Raw genomic sequence first — 22,516 nt, forward strand, 5'->3', positions numbered from 1 at the left:
TTCTTGGTCGAATGGTCGCCACTGCAATTGAAGCCCAAGTCACGATGATGTTGAAAATTGCCCGAACTGCCTTCAGCTCAGACGGCGTTGTCGATCCTTTCTCGAGATGAACCAGGTACAGTTGATCACGATACTTGATGTCCTTGTTGTGTCTCCTCTTCTTGAAGACTTCGATCACGTTCAACTTAAGAGTTTTGAGCTCTTCTTTCAACACACTCACATCCATGTCGTACAGGCCTCGGAGGACCTGTTTCATGGGGCGTTTACCTGGATCATCATGGCTGTAGTATTAAATCTTTGTGTTGTTCAGGAAATCCCGAACGTAGTTGTAATCCTTTCTGGTAGGTAGCAGAATTTTGAGTCCATCAGCACACAAGCGAATGGAAGCTCGTAAAGCACCAGATTTGATAAATCCGGTCAGCCACTTTCGCACCGAATCCGATGACGATGTTTTCACAAAAATGGGTGGCAACTTTTGGTGTTTTTCAATAATTTGCAGCCTGAAACGGTGATGAGATAGAAATTTGATGTCAAAGGGACTTTTATGTAAAATTAGACGCACGTTTAGATGGCGCACTCAAAATTCCGAAATAACGTATTTTCATCGAAAAAAAAAACACTAAGACAGTGTTAAAAACTCTCCCATTTTCCGTTACTCGACTGTAAAATATTTTGGAACATGTCATTTTGGAACATGTCATTTTAGAGTGAAATAATGTTCTACAAAGTTGTAGAGCAGACAATTAGACAAATTTTGATATACATATATAACTAAGGGGTTTGCTTATAAACATCACGAGTTATCGCGATTTTACGAAAAAAAGTTTGTGGATTCGAAAACTACATTAAATTTCCCTTAAAATGACATGTTCCAAAATTTTTTACAGTCATGTAACGGAAAATGGGAGATTTTTTAAAACAAAATTAGTGTTTTTTTTTTTTTTTTTTGATGAAAAATACGTTTTTCGGAATCTGAGTACGCCATCAAATTGGGCGTCTAATTGTACAGAAAAGTCCCTTTGACACCAAATTTCTATCTCATCACAGTTTCAGGCTGCAAATTATTGAAAAACACCTCTTTTTTCGCATGTTAAAAAATAAAAGGGGCCGTACCGCCCCTCCGTCACGAGATATCAAAAAACGGACCTCGGATTCGTGATCAGAGGCAAAAGTTACCCCTTAGAACAAATTCCACGCATATCGAAGAGGGGTCGGGCCAACTTTTCCCGATTTCGTGTGAGTTGCTAGAGAATTAACATATTGAATATAAACGAAAAATCAAAGTCGCTCGAGGTGGGGTTCAATCCCCCGTCCTTTTGTTTGGTGAGCAAAAAAGCTTACCACTTTGCCGTCACAGCTTGGTGAGCTATGACTGGAATTAGGAATACGGTTACCTTCTACATACGCGCTGGGTCTTTGTCCTTTTGACAAGGGTCCGGTAGTTATGAATACGTTTGAATCCGATTGATGCAAACGTTCTTCAGGGCGGCGCTTGTCGATTCAATCGGAAGTACCTCGCGCTCGGCTAGCCAGCGTAGAAATGGGTCAACGAAGCTCGGCAGAGCTAACTTCACCCAAAAGCCTATGCGAGTTATTTGCATGTATAGAATGTAAAAAAAAATCTAAATATATATTTAGTATATACATGGAAACAACATGGAAGCGGTAGCGCGGTCCCTTTTGGTTGGTTGCACAAAAAAATGTCCAATGAATTCATTAAAGTAAAATTATTATTATTTATTTTTATTAATGAGCTTACAGCCGAAGGTTGGTTCAGCTCATTAAAGTAAAATATCAAACCTCAAGTGCCTTCCAATATTATTTGTTTGCAGTTTATGGTTTAAAATGGAATTTTAACCCATTCCTTATATTTTTATTTGTTTTATTTGATCATCATTGCGTTCCCCGGAAAATTTTATATAAGAATCAATTAATATCTCAAACTAAATCAAACCATTGCCGAGGACCGTTTCTTCAAAAATAAAAACTCAGAATTTCCTATACAAAAAATAAGCACGAGGCCTACGCTTGGGCCTACTTTCAGGGGTTTGCCATTAAATGCGCTAGCACATGGTGCAGTATTCAGATGCTCTGGAATGTGCTCTACAACTTTCCCGAAGAGAGTATGGTGCTAACTTGCTCCTATAAAAAGATACAGCGTGTTCAAAACTCGTCTAAAACGTGTTTTTCGAGCAAAAAACACGTTTTAGACGAGTTTTGAACACGCTGTATCTTTTTTCAGGAGCAAGTTAGCACCATACTCTCTTCGGGAAAGTTGTAGAGCACATTCCAGAGCAACCGAATATGAATCCGGTTTTAGTATAGCGTGAAACTTAGATATTTTTAATATCAAAATTCATAAACATGATTTTTCCCATACAAATTTGTATGGAAAATTTAATCGCTTTGCGCAAAGTGAGGACTAAACCAATCCAATGTGTGAACTAAAATAATGCTGTGCTGAAAAATCGACTTTTATATTTCACCCTAATGGTGCACCCAGTGGTAAATTTAAAGTGGGAGGATCAAGTTAAATATCTTGGACTTGCTTTTGACAAAAACTAATTGATGCATTTCGACAAAAATCATTGCAGTCTTCAGCTGCATTGATCCGCTCTTTATATAGTGTATAAGTTAGTTAAAATGTATACCTTTTCCCTTTTGTACATGTAGGATCTCCTACATTTGAAATCACTGAATAGCGAAAGCTACAATATTTCATGAATAAATGAAAATTGCTAGTAGTATTGTAGTATTGCTATTTATGATTGAGGTGAAAAGTCATCGTTTGTGATTGGACACTCAATAATATTTTAACTGAATGAATGTACATGAAAAAGAAAATCTTAATAAATATAAATTAAAAAAAGAATGGTGCACCCAGTTTTGCATAGGAAATTCATAGTTTTTATTTTTTAAGGGCTGTTTTTATTTATTTATTACAATTAATATATGTACTTATCATCAGGAAATTGAATTTAGAATAAGAAAGTATATTCCGTGCATCGAATCAAAAAATCGAAACAGGCACCTCTAACAGACTTTCTCAATGTCTTCACCAATTGAAGGGACCCAATTTTTGCCAAAACTTGGAATTGCTTCCGGAGATGTATTAATTTTCATTCGTAAAATTTCACATTTCACCCATTCCATGCTACACAAACATTGAAATAATTGCCATTCCATCGGAAGTCGGGCAGCTTCAAAATTGCAATTATGCCATTATTAATGGCCGTTGCCATCCAAGTCTTTCGCACTGTCCGACTTTGGACAGCCCAATAAATTAAACCAGCAACAATGCATTTCAATGATCAATGTGCTCTGCACAAGGTCGTCGTCATAATGTGTTCGAAAAACTTTTCCCCCCCCCTCAAATTGAAAGCCTTCAACAAATGAACGCCACGAACTCGAAGTTTACGCGCCAAAAAGTTGCTGCATCCGGGTTTGCCGAAAACCGCCAAAACCCAGCCAGCCAGCATCAGTGCAGCAGTGCTGAGCCTGTTTTGCCGGAAATCCCCCACCACCTCACTGGCAGCGAAGGGTGGCGGTGGTGGTTGGTGGTGTTGGCACCCTGTTAATTAAAGCTTTCTCGCCCCATGACAGCAAAAGGGAGCTTTGGCAACCAACAAGAGTGGAGCGGGATGTTCTTTCGCAACGGCACTTTTGTTGACGGCAGGGAAAAGGTTCGCAAATATTGAAAATTCCGCGTATTTTGAAATCTCATTTGCCAACAACAGTTGGGTTGCAGCGACAGGTTGGTGTGTGTGTGTGTGTCTTTACGTGTGTCGGCGGAAGTAGAACTTGGTGAAATGCAAATTAATTAAGTTTTATTTATACTCTTTTGGAACTCTTTGTGAGCTTTGAACTGGATGAGTGGGGGTAATTCAGTGTTGTTATTTGATATTGGTGCTTTGTGAAAGAGGTATTGAAAGAATTGCTTTTCATTTGCAATTTGTACATCAATTTTCACTGGCATTTGTGAACCCAATTGGAATAATTTATCCAAAGATTGCATCCTTTTTTATGATTTCTTCATTATTTTTGCTAAACAAATTTTAATTGACCATTGATAAGAATTAATTATCATGAATATTCAAACTGAACAATTTGTTTGAGGAGTATTTTGCTTCACTTCACAAGATTCCTTAATTTTACTTATTTTCTTTGAACTTAGTATTGCGCATTTAAATTGGGCAAAAATATGTAAAGTCAATCAAATTGAAAAAATACATAATTTTATTATATACATTAGAATTTCACTCGAAAACTGATTTATTACAATTTCGCTTTAAAAAACTAATTATGTCTCCTGTTATTCTCGAATAATGAAATGTTAACTTCTCTACATAAATAATAACAGAATCGATGTTTTAAAAATCATTGTGAATTTACGTAAATTTACTAAACACATGACCATTTGAGTTAAAAATCCCTTTCAAAGGGTGTTTTTCGAAATTACGAAAAAAATGGCAACTCGTCGTGTTTATCCAGCTCGGTGAACTTCGTTAGATAAATGTACGACTCGTGCTGTAAAAATCATCTTTTTGAAACTTGTTGATATCAGTTCAAAATATAAATTATAATTTAAAATCTTAGGATCATGAATTACATTTTATTTCGGTAATTCTCCACCAACCCACACAGCAGTTGCCCCTACCCCTCTTCGATTTGCGTAAAACTTTGTTCTAAGGGTAAATTTTGTCCCTTCGTTACGGAGGGGCGGTACGACCCCTTCAATTTTTGAACATGCGAAAAAAAAGTATTTTTCATCGAAAAAAACACTAAAAAAGTTTTAAAAACTCTGCCATTTTCCGTAACTCGGCTGCAAATTTTTTTGGAATATGTCATTTTATGGGAAATTTAATGTACTTTTCGAATCTACATTGACTCAGAAGGGTCATTCTTTAATTTAGACATGTTAAATTTTTTTTTACAATCAAATAACGGAGAATGGATGAATTTTAAAACTTTTTTAGTGTTTTTTTTTTGATGAAAAATGTGTTTTTTTCGGAATTTTGAGTACCGTAAACTGGGGTCAATCGGGACACATGGGGCGAATTGGGACAGCAGTTTTAACCATGTTGGAGCACAATATTTTGATTTTTCTGGTTGGTTTCGGTTAGAACAGACTCAGGCCAACAAAATGTGTACATCCATTTCCAAATTTAAAAGCTTTAAGTGTCATTAAAAACTGCTGTCCCTATTCAGACTGTAGTCCCGATTCACCCCAGATTACGTTACATTATCAATTCAGGCGTCTAATTTAGCATAAAAGTCCATTTGACACCACATTTCTATGTCATCACCGTTTCAGGCTGCAAATTTTTGAAAAACACCTCTTTTTTCACATGTTCAAATATTGAAGGGGTCGTACCGCCCCTCCGTCGTACCGCCCCTCCGTGCCGAGCTCCTGTGGTATAATGGTTACAGGTTTCGCTCTATGAGCGGAAGGTCGTGGTTTCAAACCCACATGGCTCGGCACATCCTTTCCCCTGTACTCTTCACATGTATAAGGACCAACTGTTCTCTGTATAATTGCCCTGCAGAGCTCCACGGCCCGATCGCAAAAAGTGCTTTGAAGGGACGAGTTTTTCAGAAACCAGATTTTAAGTGCTAGCTGGGTATAAGTAAACGTAGGGGGAGAGGGGGTAATATGCACCCCCTAAGGGAAAACTGTGATTTCTCAACCATTACAGTATAACTTTGGAAGAATTTTGTTCGATGTTCTAAAACAACTATTATTCTTCGTCATCCATGTGAAAAAAGTCTTAAAAAACCACAAAATTGTTCGAAAATATCAAATTTCTAAAAACATTTTTGATACATTTCAAACAACCATGGGGCAATATGCACCGCAACATTGGGGCAAAATGCACTACAACAAAGGCAAAATGCACCACAACATGGGGCAAATGCACCGGGTAAAAGCAGTTTTCACTAGTCACCACTAGATGACACCGCTGTTTTTACAAAGGAGCTTCACAGCGGTGCATTTTGCCCCGACCACGCTTTTTGCAGAAAATTTAATTAAAAATGCATTTTTTGATGTTTTTGGACTCATTTATCTACAGAATAATGAAGATTATGGCTAAAACTATATACCTCAACACTTACAATATCAATAAATGCTTTTTATATTGTCCAAAAATCATAATGAAAGTTCCATGAAAATTAGATGAAAACACAACATTTTAAAGTTTTGCTAATAACTTGAGCTGTTTCTATACTGCGATCCTCAAATTTTTCCAGCATGGTTTAGCAATGTTAAGCTTCAAATTTCTATGATTTTTTCTCCGGAAAATTTTTCTAAATACCGAGAAAAGTAGGGGGTGCATTTTGCCCCGGGGGTGCATATTACCCCCTCTCCCCCTAAAATGTGCACTTCGGTTCTAGCGATACATTTGGACAGTACAGAGTGGAAAAGGCAGAGCCAAAGAGGATGGAAAAAACATTCAAACCTCTTCGGCGGCGAAGTTACGGCAGTGGATCGCTCGACACACTCGCTCAACAATAGCGTGTGTGCGTGTCCCATCTGCCTAATAACAGAAGAAGCCTTTGTGATTCTATAAATAGAATTGCAAGTCCGCAATAGATCTAATTCCTGGTCGCAGTGGATAGTGGCATCGAAAAAAAAAACCGCCCCTCCGTCACGAGGTATCAAAAAAACGGATCTCGGATTCGTGGACAAAAGTTACCCCTTACGACAAAGTTTCACGCAAATCGAAGAGTGGTCGAGGTAACTTTTCTGAATTTCGTGTGAGTTGGTAGAGAATTACCCATTTCTCAAATATTAAAAGTAGATAATAAGTTTTAAAAATGTGTCGGTTCAGATTAGGCATTTAATATTATATGTAAAAAAAAATGCTGTTCGATAACTAATAAATATCATTTTTATCTTTTTTCCCACAGGCATCTTTTTATTCAACTGCTTTAAAAACGTTAATATCCGTATCGACTGTGATTTTACTCGGGCTCATTGTAGCCTACCACGCCTTGGAAGTTCAGGTAATTATCTTCCCAATCATCACAACAACGTTAGTTCAATATACACCAAACAACAGCAGATCAAATCATGTTTCGCAAAAAACGATAACAACGTGCTAAAAACTCTGTGCCAGCCCGACCCGCTAGCTAAACAACTCAATAAAACCAACTTAATGAAAATTTCAAAATTTACGCCACGACAGTGGCTCCAACGAGATGTTGGCACATTGCCAAACATTAATTTGGCTTCCCCAAAACTAACACACGCACCGGAAGGAAAAAAACAAGCGCAAATTACTTGGGACAGTTCTCCGAGCCCGGGGAAGTGGTCCAAGTCTGGCTCCGGAATCTGCATCGAGGAGGTTCTAGCCAAGGCAGAGAGTTCAATAAAGAACGTTGAAATATTGCCACTGGCAGCTTAATTAAGTTTCGACAGTGAAGGAGATGGTAGAGTTTCCAGGGTGTAAAATATTGCCTGCAATTAGATTGTATGGCTAGCTTTTTGTTGGCCTAGGATGGGGTGATTTGGTGCCATGGTTGGAACTTCAGTGTACCTCAATTGATGATGATATCGGTTCAAAAAAGATTAATTAATTCTACTGCTTCGATTGCAAAGAAATTTATGATAGGATAGGATAAAATAATAAAGGATCCCGATCAGACGGTAATAACTAAATTCATGCCATTTCAATAACAAATACTGTTAAAATAACAAAAAGTGTTATGAGATATTCTTGCAAAATCAATTTTTGCATAAGAGTTATATAACAGTTTATGTTATTATAACAAAATTTGTTGTTGGTCTGATATTGGTTCAAAGCCAAAAAAAACTTTGGAATAACATTTTTTGTTATGGAAGAATAACTCCAACTGTTATTGGGATGATCGGATTAGTTGTTAAAATAACAAAAAATAATAACACAGATTTGTTCGAAAAATAACTGGAAATGTTATAAGTCTGTTATTACAATAACAATCCAATAACAAAAAAATCATAACGACGAATAACAAATCTTGTTATAAATAACGTATAACGTTATTGGCTTAGTATGTTCAAATATCAAAAAATGTTATTCCCACGTTATTTCCGTCTGCTCGGGATATCAGTTTGCATTAAGCGTTAAAAATTGTAAAACTAAAACTATTTTATGTACCTTTCTGATATTGATGGACACATTTCCCCAAGCTGAATGTGACACTAGTTACGATAACGGATAAAATATAATCGTTCTAGATAGAAGTACAAATGAAAGGCAATGAACATTATTGTCTGTTTGTAGTGACAAAAACATGTCGCACAGTTTCATACACTATGTTGGCACATGCAAAATGGTTCGCAATGAAATCTGCCGAATGTGTCAATGTCAGCCCGATGAATAAAATCGATGGAGATTTTTTATCTGATTTATGTATTACTGAGAACAACAAACCTGCACGAAAAATAAATAATACCTTTACTTTTTTTTTGTTTGTCGGAAAATGTAAAAACGATAAAAGGATTTCATCATGTTTTAATGAAATGCGTGCAGTTTCAAGATTTACAATGTTTTTGGAGCTCGAATTGCAATGTCTGTTTCACCCCACTTTCCTTTAAAGAAGACTTTCGGGACCCAACAAACCTCGCTGTTCACGGATATATGTAACACCAATGCACATTGGTCCAGATCTCAAAATTATATGGAAAATGGATTTTCCGAGAAATGATGAATATTTAAAACTTTGGTGAGTTGTTGCAAATAGAAAGGTGCAACTTTTGGTTTGATTGAAAATTAGGGTGGTTAACGACTAGGGTGATTATGAAAATCAAATTTTACAAGAATATGTTTTTTTTTTCATCTAAAAAATTTTCGAGCTTTCAAAAATCAGTTTTTTTATCGTAGCAATTCAGGGTTAAGTTTTAGAAAAAGATGATGATGTTTGGGGCACTTTTAGAGCTCTGAAAAAAACAAATATTTATATTTTATGAAAAGTCAATTTGGACATAAGAGTCAAAAGTTTCAGCCATTTTAAGGTAAAAAAATCAATGTTTAAACTTAAATATCTCAAAAAAGCGCAAGTCAAATTTGATGCGCCAGGATTAGTGTGTCCCAAAAAAGGCGATGTGATGGAAACCTTCAGGCTCACCCGGATTTCAATATGTTTTTGTCTCAGGAACTTTGTTTTCATACAACAACAAAAATCCCGAGAAATGACGATTTGCGATTTACTGATAAATGGTCTATTTTTATTTAAAAAAATATTATATTTTGTTCTAAGCCCTCGAAAAATTCATTCATTCAAATTGTCCTGTTTTTCACTTCAAAGCATATAGTTAGGATACCTACCAATAATGTTCTGTATTCATATTGATCCAAAAAGTCAGCATTTTTCAGTGGCAGCATGTTAAAGTTGGAAAAATGATTTTTTTTTGACTAAAATTTTTACGAGTTTATCTCTAAAACCCATTAATAAAAATTGGCACCAAAACCAATGCCATCATGTTGTAGGTAATTTTTTTGAATAGTTTTGCTTTGTTAACAATTAGTTTTTGTCACTTCAGTGCCAAGATGCAGCCATCTTAGTAAAAAAATGGCTAATTTTCAAAATTCCCTATGAAAACTCATTTTTATTACTTCTTAAACCACTGTTTCAGCTACTACAATTTTATATATTTCCAAACCTTTTGCATTGTTTTATATCAGCAAGCCAAATCTATAGTTTTCATTTATTTGACTATGTAACGTAAGCGCCATAACGAAGAAATGTATTTTAAACTAACCGCCTTTAGTACAACAAAATTAATTTTGTTTCTCAAGATTTTTTATGAAAATGCATTTTTTTATTTAAAAACTAAACATATGTATTAATTTAATCATTATTTTTGCATTAAAAAGCTATTTTCATAAATATCATGAAATTTTTCTAATTTGTTTTACTTTAACGTCGCAACGCAATGCATAAACGTTGTCAATGGTAACCAAAGGTTGTTGATATTTTTACACGAACACACACACACACACCAGTATTTGTTTACGTTTTGCACTGCGGCTGGCATGCGTTAATTTTCTCTAGTCCTTCGAGATAATCGCCAAAATCTTTTACTTCTTGATTGGCGCAATAATTAGGCGGTTAATTTAAAATACATTTCTTCTTTACGGCGCTTACGTCACATAGTCAAATCAATGAAAACTATAGATTTTGCTTGTAAATTGCTGATATAAAACAATGCAAAAGGTTTGGAAATAGAATATACTACCAACTCCAGAATACTCAACACCATGACAGCCAACCATTGCCGGCCGCTCCCATCTCCACCGCGCACCAAGGACAATGCAAGGGACTTGAAAGACGCGAAGTGTTGACTCTCTACTTATTTAAGGGTTCAAGGGCAATTTTCGTCGATTTTCACAAAAACTACTTTTTTTCAAAAAAATCATAACTCCCCGCCATTTCAACCGATTCTAGCCGTCTTGTACGCAAATGAAAGGCGATAAGTTGGCCTTTCAAAAAAAATAAGTAGTTTCACAAATCCAGCCTAACATATTGTAATCGGATTCCTCGGACAATTTTACGTAACATACTAAAAAATGAGAGGAGTTCATTTTCAGGATTCTGAGAAAAGATTTTTTCAATATAAAATCCGTGTTTTTCGACGCACCACGTGCAAAAATGGGAAAATATCAGCTTTTTCACTAACTCTGCGATAACTTTGAAATTTCAGCGATGAACTATACATTTTTGGTGACCAAAAGTTGCGTTTTTCAATTATGAAAATTTTGGTACCTAACCTAACATGGCGTAGGTCACCGGGTCTAATTATTTCAGCCAGGGAACTCCTAGTAAAAAATTGAGAACGATCCGAGCACTTTTGTTTTTTCCCTGCTGTTTTCGTGGGGAATTGCTGTATAGATATACAGCAATTCCATTTGAAAAGAGCCTAAACCAAAAAAAAAGTTCTCCGATCGGGCTCAAAATTTTTCTGGGGGTTCCTTGGCCAAAATAATTAGACCCGTATTTTTTTGTTTGGCCATTAGGGTGGCCTACATCGTGCTAGGGTGGTTCAAAAATGGCAATTTTCGTCATTTTTCGCAAAAACCACTTTTTTCTAAAAATCATATCTCCGCGCCATTTCATCCGATTTTAGCTGTCTTAGACGCAAAAGAAAGGTGATGAGTTTGGCTATTTGGGAAAAATAGTAAAAAGTTCCAAAAATCTAGCTTAACTATTGATGCTATTCAGCGATGACCTATACATGTCTGGGTACCAAAATTTTCGTAATTGAGAGACGCAACTTTTGGTACCATAACATCTATAGGTCATCACTGAAATTTTAAAGTTATCGCAGTTTTAGTGGAAAAAGTTGATTTTTTGCCGATTTCGTCATTTTCCCGTTTTTGCGCGTGGCGCGTCGAAAAACGCAGTTTTTTTTCAAAAAATCATATCTCGGAAACGTACGGTTCGACATCGCCAATTTTTTGATATGTTATGTGAAATTTTCCGAGGAATCCGATAAAAATATTTTCAGACATAGGCTCTTTGGTCCAGACACGGTCAAAACGCCATTTTAAGTTTTCATACGACTTTTTCAATAGTTAAGCTAGATTTTTGGAACTTTTTACTATTTTTCCCAAATAGCCAAACTCATCACCTTTCTTTTGCGTCTAAGACAGCTAAAATCGGATGAAATGGCGCGGAGATATGATTTTTAGAAAAAAGTGGTTTTTGCGAAAAATGACGAAAATTGCCATTTTTTGAACCACCCTAGCACGATGTAGGCCACCCTAATGGCCAAACAAAAAATACGGGTCTAATTATTTTGGCCAAGGAACCCCCAGAAAAATTTTGAGCCCGATCGGAGAACTTTTTTTTTGGTTTAGGCTCTTTTCAAATGGAATTGCTGATGATTATAATTATAATTATTTATTTATTCACAAGTTGACTTTTTTTGTTTTTTTTTTATGGTCACTGAGACAAATTTAAAAGCAATTTTATGGTTGTTTAACATAGATTTTCACTGTCCAAACACTTTGATTTAAAAAAATTCCTTCTCAACAAAAATGCTAATAATATTTTTTGTTTTCATTTGGGACGATTTGAAAGATTTAAAAATTAGAAAGTTTATATATTTTCTCAAAGTTGCATGATTTTTTACAAGCAGTCAAGCCATTAATTGATCCTCACACTCATTTTGACCATTAAAGTTGCTGTTCTATACAATTTCGTTGCAAAAGATTAATCAGAAAAAGGATTAGAAAAATTTTCGTTAAATTTTGAATTTCCCGGGAATTCCCGGGATTTCCCGGGAAATTTGTTGAAAATTTCCCGTTTCCCGGGAATTTTGTAACCCCGGGAAATTGGACGCTCTACTCTGACAGCTCTGAGGGAGTAGACGTGCGCGCTAAAGGCATCGTGCCTCGAGTTGTTTGACGGATGGAGGTGGAAGAGACCTCCGAGACGGATGATTTCCAAATCATCCCCGGGAATCGGAAGCGGAAGAAGACCCCTGAGATCACCGGAGCTGTCGTCGGACAAGGAAAAGTGGAGCAGAATGTGCTCAATAACAACAAGTTCAGCCCGCTAGCGGAAAACGAAAACAACAACAATGCCAGCCCAGCAGGAGGAGGGGACGCCCCGGCGGTTCCACCACCCGGCCAGTCGGCAGGTAAACAAAAGCAACCACCTTTGGTGGTGAAGAACACCACGGATTTTTACAAGCTCGTGACGATAGAGGAAAGTTGTAAATTAGGTTTCAAACCGATTTACAAACTAACCCGATTTGGAACCAAGGTGACCTGCTTCTCTGTCAAAGATTTTGACAAGTTCCAAGAGCTACTCAAGAAGAAGAAAGTGGAATTCTACACCCACGATCGGCGGAGCGAACGAAATCATCGGGTGGTTCTTCGTGGTTTTCCTGATGAACTGAAACTGGAAGAGGTCAAGTACCTTCTGAAGAGGGATCTCAAGCTGGACGCGCTGGAGGTGCATATCATCAAGCGGAAGGAAAAATCCACCGTGGACGAAACTCCGTACATTGAGGTCTTCCCCAAGGGATACACAAATCTGAAGAAACTCTCTGCAATGAAAGTTGTGGCAAGCACTATCATCCGGTGGGAGGCCTACCGGAACAAGCGGCCGAACGTGACCCAGTGCAGGAACTGCTTGCAGCTGGGTCATGGAACCAGGAACTGTCACCTGAAAGGCAGGTGCAACAACTGTGGGGGTCCCCACAAGACGGACGAGTGCAAAGTCCAAGAAGCCGAGCCGAAGCGGTGTGCCAACTGCTCTGGAGCTCACGAAGCCACGGACCGCAGCTGCCCTAAGCGTGCGGACTTCATCTGGAGGCGCCAGCAGGCGTCGAAACCGAAACCGCCGGCAAGGAAGGCGGAGAAGCAGAGTCCAGCAGTTCCGGCGTTTACGCCGGCGGAGTTCCCTCCGCTGCCGGGCGCAGTTCCGGGCGGAAAATCCAAGGATCGCCCTCGTCCCGCAGGAAGCAGCCAAGGTGGCCCCCGCGACGGTGGAGCCACGGAGAAGGAAGCCAGGGAGGTACTCTACCAGTTCGGCTGAGCTGTGGGGGATTTTCTCCGAGTATTATATATATCTCCAGTTGAAAATGTCTAATATTGAAGGGAAAAGCGTAAGGGACCTGTCGCAATTCAAAAAATGTTCAAATACATGTTATCCCATGTAACTTTTCCCGCTGAATCAGAAACTGCCCTCAGAATTGAGCAACATTTTCAAAATATCGATTTTTGGTCATATTTTATGTTAATATGATAATTTTGTATAGAAAAAAATCATTTTCCACACAGCAAAAAAATCCAGCTGCGTATAAAATGCCTGGGTGCAAAATAAATGTTGCATTATTTTATGAAATTTTATGTAATATTACACCCTGAAACATGTAGCCTCATGTTTGCATTTATCCTTTACATTCTTCATCGGGCTGATGGCCAAGTGAGTTAAGGCGCCAGTTCTTACACTGTTGGTGCTGGGTTTGAATCCCGTCGGTTGCAACTTTTGTTGTGTTTACAAAAATTTTCCATACAATGTGTAATAGTCTCACTGACAACTCATGGCTTGCGATTTATCCACGCGTCCGATTTATCCACACAGACAGACACTTGAATCCCAAATTCATTTCAATTTTGATGTACGGTGCCTGAACGATTTAACCACAGTTTAAACATGATAGAAATAAAGTTGTTCTTGCACCAATACAAAATTATCGTTTCTTACTCCTTACTGATGCATTTTTCCGTTTTTGTTTCTCTGCCTTTTCCGCTTCCAGCTTTTTATGATAGATAACTGTGCGGATGACTGGCGGATAGCGATGACCTGGCAGCGAATGAGCCAAATAGCATTAGAGTTAGCGATCTGCGCGGTCCATCCCATTCCCGGCCAGTACTACTTTCTGTGGACGACGAAGCTAGCGAATAAGAACAAAGCCATGGGCGCGGAACTGGTCCCGTACGACGTGGCGCTCTCCTTGCCAATGTTCCTCCGTTTGTACCTGATATGCCGCGTGATGCTGTTACATTCGAAACTCTTTACCGACGCCTCGTCACGTAGTATAGGTGCGCTGAATCGAATCAATTTCAACACGAGGTAAGTTCTACTACTGCGATGATGGTCGCGACTTCCGGTCAAACTGACACGATTCGACGTGTTTAATCTAACAGATTTGTGCTGAAAACACTCATGACAATATGTCCGGGAACGGTCCTACTAGTATTCATGGTTTCATTATGGATAATAGCATCATGGACGCTTCGGCAGTGCGAGAGGTAATTATCTTCAATGATACAATCTGTTTATTTATTTTCTCTCTCGCCCAAAATATCATAATCTTACCCCCTTACTATCTCTTTCTCTACTTACTCCGTCTCCTATCTAACTCTGTCTATCTCTAAGCTCTGTCACTATACTCATTTCTCTCAACTACTTCTATTACTTCTATTTCGCTCATTCTGTGTCATCCCCTCTCGAACCAAAAGAACCCTCTAAAATAAAGTTATATGTACCTAACAACAGTTGATATAGAATAGCAGTTAGTTTCTATATAATCTACTACAACAGTCATCTAAACTTAATCCTTCCCACCCATGATTGGACCGATAAAGATATGCCCAGTAACTTTAATCTCGTTTCGTATAATATTGATAACAGTTACCACCACTACCAAACTGCTTGATACACACATATGATATGTAATACAACAAACAGATCCCCCGAAAACCCCTTCTCTCTATCTCCTTATCTCAATCTGTCTAGTAATTGAAACTCATTATTACGTTCATTCAAGTCAGTTTGTGTTAATTTTTACGTTTAGTTTCGCTTCTCTCTATCTCTGTACCTTCTTTCCGGCTTGGAGGCTTTGTTTTCGTTTTAGTTTCGTTTTCTACTGAGTTCCTTTTTTTCAAAGTTGATCGTAACTTGTAACCCAGGGCTAGAACAATCCCTTCTTCCGAACACTGTGATTTGCTGTAGTTTTGTTTACAAAAGCCACAAAAGAAAGGACCGTCTGTGGCACCTTTTTAGTAACTCTAGTAAAACTTTTAACTAACCCCTCTTTCTATCCTCCCTGAAACTCACGCAAAGTTTCCGTTTTGAGTTTCGTTTGCACCACTTTTCTTCACTTTCTTGGTTTCTTTCATTCTTCCTAAGTTGGCAATCCACGGTCCAATCGTTTCGCCTAATTATGATGCTCTCATGACTCATCCTTCATAGCTCTCTTTCTCTTAGGTTTAGTATCTCAAAGTCCATTCAAACTTGAGTGAAATAAAACGAGATTATAGTCTCTCCCTTAAAATGAAGAGCCAAAGCAGTGATCTTACCTTTACGATAGAATAATTACCACATCGCCAAACGAAAATTGTCTAGAAATGAATCTAAATAAGGTCAGACGCAAAAAGGGTGTTTGCTGAATAATCTTAAGAAGAAAAAACACCACCCACACGAGAGATTGGTAGAATCAATTTACGTTAAAGTTAAGACCCCCCAAATCCGGAGGAAGCAGCAGCAGCTGAACTGCGGTCACTCTAGTGTAATAGTGTTTAATCTTGGTAGTGTCTTCTGCATTTGTACCCAACTAGGTATAGGTACAACAGACCATGGTTTTCGGTTTTATACGCCAGTTTTGTTTGCCGCACCACAGTTTTGCACCTTTTTCGGCTTCTGCAATCTTGTACACAACACACACAAACACACACAAAATCTCTCTTGTTTTGCACTCTTTGTTTTCCATTTAGCTTCATTGCGCACAGTTACACATTTTGGATTACTAATTCACTAAGGTTTTTCTTACACTATTTTGTATTGCGAATTAAATTTTTAGAATTCTTAATCTAATAGGAACAGTTTACATTAATTCTGCGAACATCGTGGGCACATTCATAAATCACGTGACATAATTTTTAATTTGATAAATACACAGAAAAAAAATCCCGTAATCGTAAAATGTGTTTATGAATTAGAGAACCACGCAGGAATTTATTAATGAGTATAGTGCATTTGCGCTGTAAACGTGAATTTATCTCTTCGTGGTTCTAGAATTCATGAACTTAATTCACGATTTCGAGAATTTACTTTTTTTCGTGTATGGTCTGCAATTTTCTGGTATTGCAATTAAAATCGTTTATTTGCAATTTTTCTTCCATATCTGCTATTTTTATTCCTGCTGTACAGATTTTGGCCTAGTTCTGATAAATACATGCCAAATGATATCACCCCTAAATTATATCATTCAATACCAATGTTTGGACCAAATTGAGTTACAAAACTTTAATTACAAATGTGATTTGTCGTAATGGCTTATATGTGAAATACGCGTAAAAAAATATAAACAAAAAAAACTGAAAATTGAACCAACAGTTTCTGAGATACCGCATTTTGAAAAATGGGGGAAAAACTCAATTTTCACAAAACATATTTCTAAACAACTAGCAGTCTAATCACCAACATAAAAAAAAAGAAAATTGTAGAAAACTTTCTATGCTTTTCGAACATTTTTTTTGCAGGGGTTTCTCTTTCAAAAATATTTCCAAATTGCAAAAATCTGAACATTTGTTCGAAAAAATATCTTAAACATGCCCATAACTTAACAACGCTGCACTTTATATTTAAAAAATGTGTTAAATAATTTTCAATTGCTTATTAGATTTTGCAGCTAAAAATTATATATTTTTTTTGATATCTCATGATGGAGGGGCGGTACGACGCCTTCCATTTTTGAACATGCGAAATAAGAGGTGTTTTCAATAATTTGCAGCCTGAAACGGAGATGAGATAGAAATTTGGTGTCAAAGGGACTTTTATGTAAAATTAGACGCCCGATTTAATGAGGTACTCAGAATTTCAAAAAACGTTTTTTTCATCGAAAGAAACACTACAAAAGTTTTGAAAATTCTCCCATTTTCCGTTACTCGACTGTAAACATTTTTTGAACATGTCATTTTAAGGGAAATTTAATGTACTTTTCAAATCTACATTGATCTACAAATTTTAAAATGAAAAAAATTGTTCTAAATGAAAAAATGACCCTTCTGAGTCAATGTAGATTTGAAAAGTACATTAAATTTCCTTTAAAATGACATGTTCCAAATTTTTTACAGACAGGTAACGGAAAATGGGAGAATTTTTAAAACTTTTTAAGTGTTTTTTTCGTTGAAAAATACGTTTTTTTTTGGAATTCTAAGTAGGGTAGAGTAGTCATCAATGAGACACGGGGAACAATGATAAAATGGCTCTCACAAGTCGAAGTTTCAACCAATCAGGCTCATATTTGGGGGAAAGGTGTGCCTACTGGATACACGTCTGCCATATTAGTGGCTTTGGTTATGGACGCTCCCTTGAAAAGTTATTCATAAATGTTTGATTCTGGGGTGTAAAAGTAAATTATGGACAAAAAATACTTTTTCGCTCGTAGGCTGCCATTTACACCAAAACTAATATTTCTTCAAATTTCTTTCGACGTTCCATAGGGATTGAGTTGGGCTACATTGTCCTTTCATTAGGTTTGACCAAAATTTAGAATATACCCAGAATCCAGGGCTGTCTCATTGTTCCCCACTCATTTTAGCTCATGGGTAACAATGAGACACTTTGATTTTTCTTCATTAAACATTTCAAAATCCATGTAAATCTTTCAAAACATGAATTGGAAGTGATTTTTGGCATATTTATAGAGTTTTAACTTCATTTAACCAAACATACAAAGTTATTTGGTATAAATATATGAATTTTACCAAATTTAAATACTTTTTAGTATAACTTTTGTTAATTAAAGTTTCATGTTGGCAAAATTGCTCAGAAATGTTCAAGGCAAGTCACCTGCAAAGGAACAATACAAAAACATGATGTTTTACTAGAAAAAAAAATTGATTTGCGTAGAGTGTCTCATTGTTCCTGCCAAGTGCGTCTACAATGAGACAGTTGAATAACTCTGGCTGTAGATGTCGGATCGATCTCATATTTTGGTCGATGTTAGAACACACTAAAAGAAAGAAAATGCAACAAAAAGCTCATTAAAACAAATTAGAAAAATCTTTGAAAGTTGAAAACCAAAAGCGTCTCATTGATGACTACCCTACCCTACGCCATCAAATCGGGCGTCTAATTTTACATAAAAGTCCCTTTGACAACAAATTTCTATCTCATCACCGTTTCAGGCTGCGAATTATTGAAAAACACCTCTTTTTTCGCATGTTAAAATGGAAGGGGTCGTACCACCTCATCCGTCACGAGATATCAAAAAACGGACCTCGGATTCGTGATCAGGGGCAAAAGTTACCCCTTAGAATAAAGTTTCACGCAAATCAAAGAGGGGTCGGGGCAACTGCTGTGTGAGTTGGCGGAGAATTACCCCATTACCATTCTTTAATTCATTTTTCCATCCATTATTTAATCAGCTCTGAAAATCAACTCTTTTTAGCAACCACCAAAATTGTTTGTTACCGTAACTACTGAAGTACTTTGCTAAACATAATAATTTTAAATAGGTTTTTTATGATGAGAACTAATACCAGACCGAATATAACAGTTCCGAGAAATTATATTGACATTAGTTTTTCGGCACTCACAGTAATTGCTAATACTTTGATTCGAAGTCGATATTTATCCGCGAAAGTAGGTTTAGAATGCGTTTTTAAGAAGTTCATGTTTGAGAGATTTTATAGCCTTTTCAGTGATTTAAGAAACTTTTTTTTTTCTTTAACAAAAAAAATCCTAAAACATATCTCTGATTCTTAAGCTTCCACTAACTTTTCCTACGATATGTGAGCTTATCTAAAAGTCAATCCCCGAGTCAATGCCACTTTGCTTAATTTCCGAATCTTATGTGAGTGAGTGATAGCAACAAAAACGGGCCAACCAAATGGCCAAACATTATGCCAAGTGAATCAAGATTGATCGATGATGGCCTCCCACGGTGATTTGAACTTTGCTGGTAGACGCTTTTCTGCCAAAATTGTCCAGCTTTTGCTGGCATTTCGGCGTAAAAAAATGTTTCAAAAAGTGGTTTGGGCAATGATTACGCTAATCGAAGAGTGACACCGAACCATCATCCGGTTGGCGGCTGAAAGAGCATCGGTTCGAGTGAGCATTAGAAACATGTTCTTTTGAATCAGTTAAAAGGAAAATTTATTGCCGTTTCGGCTCATCAAGTCGTGAGATTGATTGAGAGGTATTAATATGGATGAAAAACGCGAAGCAAACGAGACTGAATCGCAAGATATCTACCCACTGCTGATTGATGAACTTTCGTGTACCAATTACTCTGGATTGAGATTATCAACAGTCAGAGTTTAGTTTGTCTTGCATTTTTTTTTATTGTAGATATTTCTCATGCAAAAACATTTGGTTTAAGCATATTTAAATAAAACCAAGCAAGTTTCAAAGTTTTCTTAATTCCACTTTACTACCCATTTTTTAAATCTACGTTTTGCCTGAACAAAAACAAGAAAACAAATGGTTTAACAACAGTCAAGCAAATGTAAACATCCTTTCTTAATTCACAAAAAAAAACAGATTTTAAGGAAAACGGGATTAAACCCATAGACAATAACCATTCATGTACTAATTTCTCAAGGTGGTTGACTATTATTTAAGATATGGTAATTCAATTTAAAAAAAATATTGGTTATAGGTATGTTTTTTAGATGACATGGACTTTTTGTCAAAAAAGTTACCAGCAATCCAGAAACAGTCTTGATTACTCAAATAAACGATACGACATGAAGTAAACTCACCTTAATGTGTATCAAAATTGTAAAAATACATAGTTTTCAAAGCTTGAAGCCATTGAATTTCATTCTTCTTCGTTAATTTACTGCCTTATCGACTTTTATCATTTTTTGTTCTGCAGCATTCCCCATAACAAATTTATGCATGAACTAGCTAATCTCGACACCTTTCAGCAAAATAAAATCCGCCCGCAGGCAATTATCACAAATAAACAAATTTGCGCGACTGTAGCCGCAAGCCGCCGCGAATAAAATTCGGCGATGATTTGATTGCGGAAAATTTCCCACGTTGACAATTTTATTTTCTATCGAAACTAGTTCATTTCCCCCCGCCGTGCAGTGAGAACTGATTTCCATATTCAAATTAAGCGCCAATCGAGTGAAACCGAGCCTGCTCGCCGAGTGGAACACGATCGTTGAGGGAACAAAACCTTCTAGGAAATGTTTATGAACTTTAGGGTGGTTCAAAATTTACCACGTTCAAAACTGACTATAACTGAAAAAGTCACTTTTTTCCATTAAAAAATCTAATAAAAAACGAATTGAGTTTGACCTGCTCAAGATTTCCTAAAATTGAGCTGATATTGGGTATTAAGACTCAATACACAATTCAGTCCACCCAATTTGGAAGTTTGCATAAATCGGTCGTATAGATGCAGTAAAAAATTTAAAAAGATTTATACTTAATCTTAATTTTTGTCCAGTTCAACCAAAATATCAATTTGTAAAATGATTGCACAGTCTTAAAGTAGTTTTCCAAATCAACATAAACATAAACAAGAAAATAATTTAAAAATTTTAATTTGACGATATCCTTCTTCAATTTTTTGTTGTGTGAAGACCCTTTGAATACTGTGACGCCTCGAAAATTGCAAAAAAAATCGCGTTTTCTCACCACAAATCTCAATATTCAATGGCCTCTTCAAGGGTGCTCCCCATAACGGCGACTAAACACAAGGACTAGAAAATAACCGGCGAGTTTCGCTTTGGCGGCTCGTTAACTTGGAATGTTTTTCAAATTGCTCAGTCAACTTTCCGAGTCGCGAAGAGAGCACTGCTGTCGGTCGAGCTTTCCGCCTCTTGGTGCCAGCTTTTTTAACGACTGTTGACAAGGCATTGATATAAATTTGAATTTAATTAAAACCAAACGAATCACACCAGGGCTGGGGGTTACTTTTTGTGAGTGTGTGCTGGATTTTCCAACTCACTGAGCGGAAGAATTCAATCCTGATGGAATTTAGATATTCGGGAAGTCAAACTTTCGATTTGGAATGCCGGAATGGATGTCGTCAATCACTGGGCTAGAAAGTGTCTTTTCTTTCAGAAGTAAATCTTGAGGTATTTTACTTTTCTTCGCAATTCCTCAAGTGAACAAATCCGTGCAATCAATCCCTTTCAAATACAATGCTGTCCCCCATTACGCAACGAAAGCCACCGCGACCCAGTTTGTGTGTAAAATTGCATCTTAATTAGTGTAATGTAGCATGAAAACAAGTTCTCGTTCCGCGCTTCCTGGCCCAGCAGATGGTCCAGCGAAGGGCGACATTAGCATCATCAGCATCAGCTGCATTTGCATCGAGAGTCGAACCCATTTCCGAAGCACGCTGGGAAATTGAATTTCGCTGTGATCTCTAATGTACCGTGGCGGGTAATGGCGACATAATTTGGCATTAAACTTCGAAATAGTTGTTGCCAGAAAACACAGCAAAAATGTGGGGGAAATTGAGCCAGAATAGTCCTCTCCATGGGTTTGAATCTTGCAAGTTTATTTTTTGTGAGCATAAAAACTGTACGCTTGACATGTAATATTAGATGTATTTGAATTAAGTCGTGTTTAACGTAAGATTTTTTTCTGAATTAATTTATGCAATCAATGAAACGTTCTTCGCTGGAATGCACATTAATCATCCGGCACTCTTTTCTCAATGGTAAAAACAAGAATAACAAGTACAAAAAAAACCATTTACTAAATATCCAACGCTATCAAAACCTTACACTCAAAAACAAAACCCTAAAACTACAAAGCAGCAACAAAAAAGTTGGTTAAGTTTGACTTCCGACAGCTCGTTAGACATGAAAAAATAGCTTCATAACTCTTTCGCTCTTGCCAGCACAACTCTTCCCATCTCGTAAACCGACAGCACAGTGAGCAAAAAGAGCGCGCAAACAATTCACGAGACGAACTTCGTGTTGACGACACTAGGGCCAAAACAAAGTGTGTGTGTGCAGGAAAAGTTTCGCAAAATTTAGCGCCATCCATCCCCCGCTCCGCTGGTTCCGTTGGTTGGCCCATCTTAATCAAACTCATTTATATT

The 22,516-nt window shown here is 37.0% G+C and overlaps 1 protein-coding gene across 12 annotated transcripts in view; it reads left to right on the forward strand.

Annotated features, from left to right (window-relative positions):
- The window catches only part of LOC6041134 (small conductance calcium-activated potassium channel protein), a 459,395-nt gene that overhangs the window by 387,612 nt on the left and 49,267 nt on the right, over nt 1–22,516 (forward strand). For all 12 annotated transcript variants that reach the window (XM_038252479.1, XM_038252480.1, XM_038252481.1 and 9 more), the window contains 3 exons: nt 6,910–7,005; nt 14,252–14,568; nt 14,643–14,747. In XM_038252479.1, coding sequence (XP_038108407.1) covers nt 6,910–7,005; nt 14,252–14,568; nt 14,643–14,747 — 518 coding nt within the window. The remainder of the gene's footprint in view (nt 1–6,909; nt 7,006–14,251; nt 14,569–14,642; nt 14,748–22,516) is intronic.

Source organism: Culex quinquefasciatus, chromosome 2 (assembly GCF_015732765.1).
Source record: "Culex quinquefasciatus strain JHB chromosome 2, VPISU_Cqui_1.0_pri_paternal, whole genome shotgun sequence".
NCBI lineage: Eukaryota > Metazoa > Arthropoda > Insecta > Diptera > Culicidae > Culex > Culex quinquefasciatus.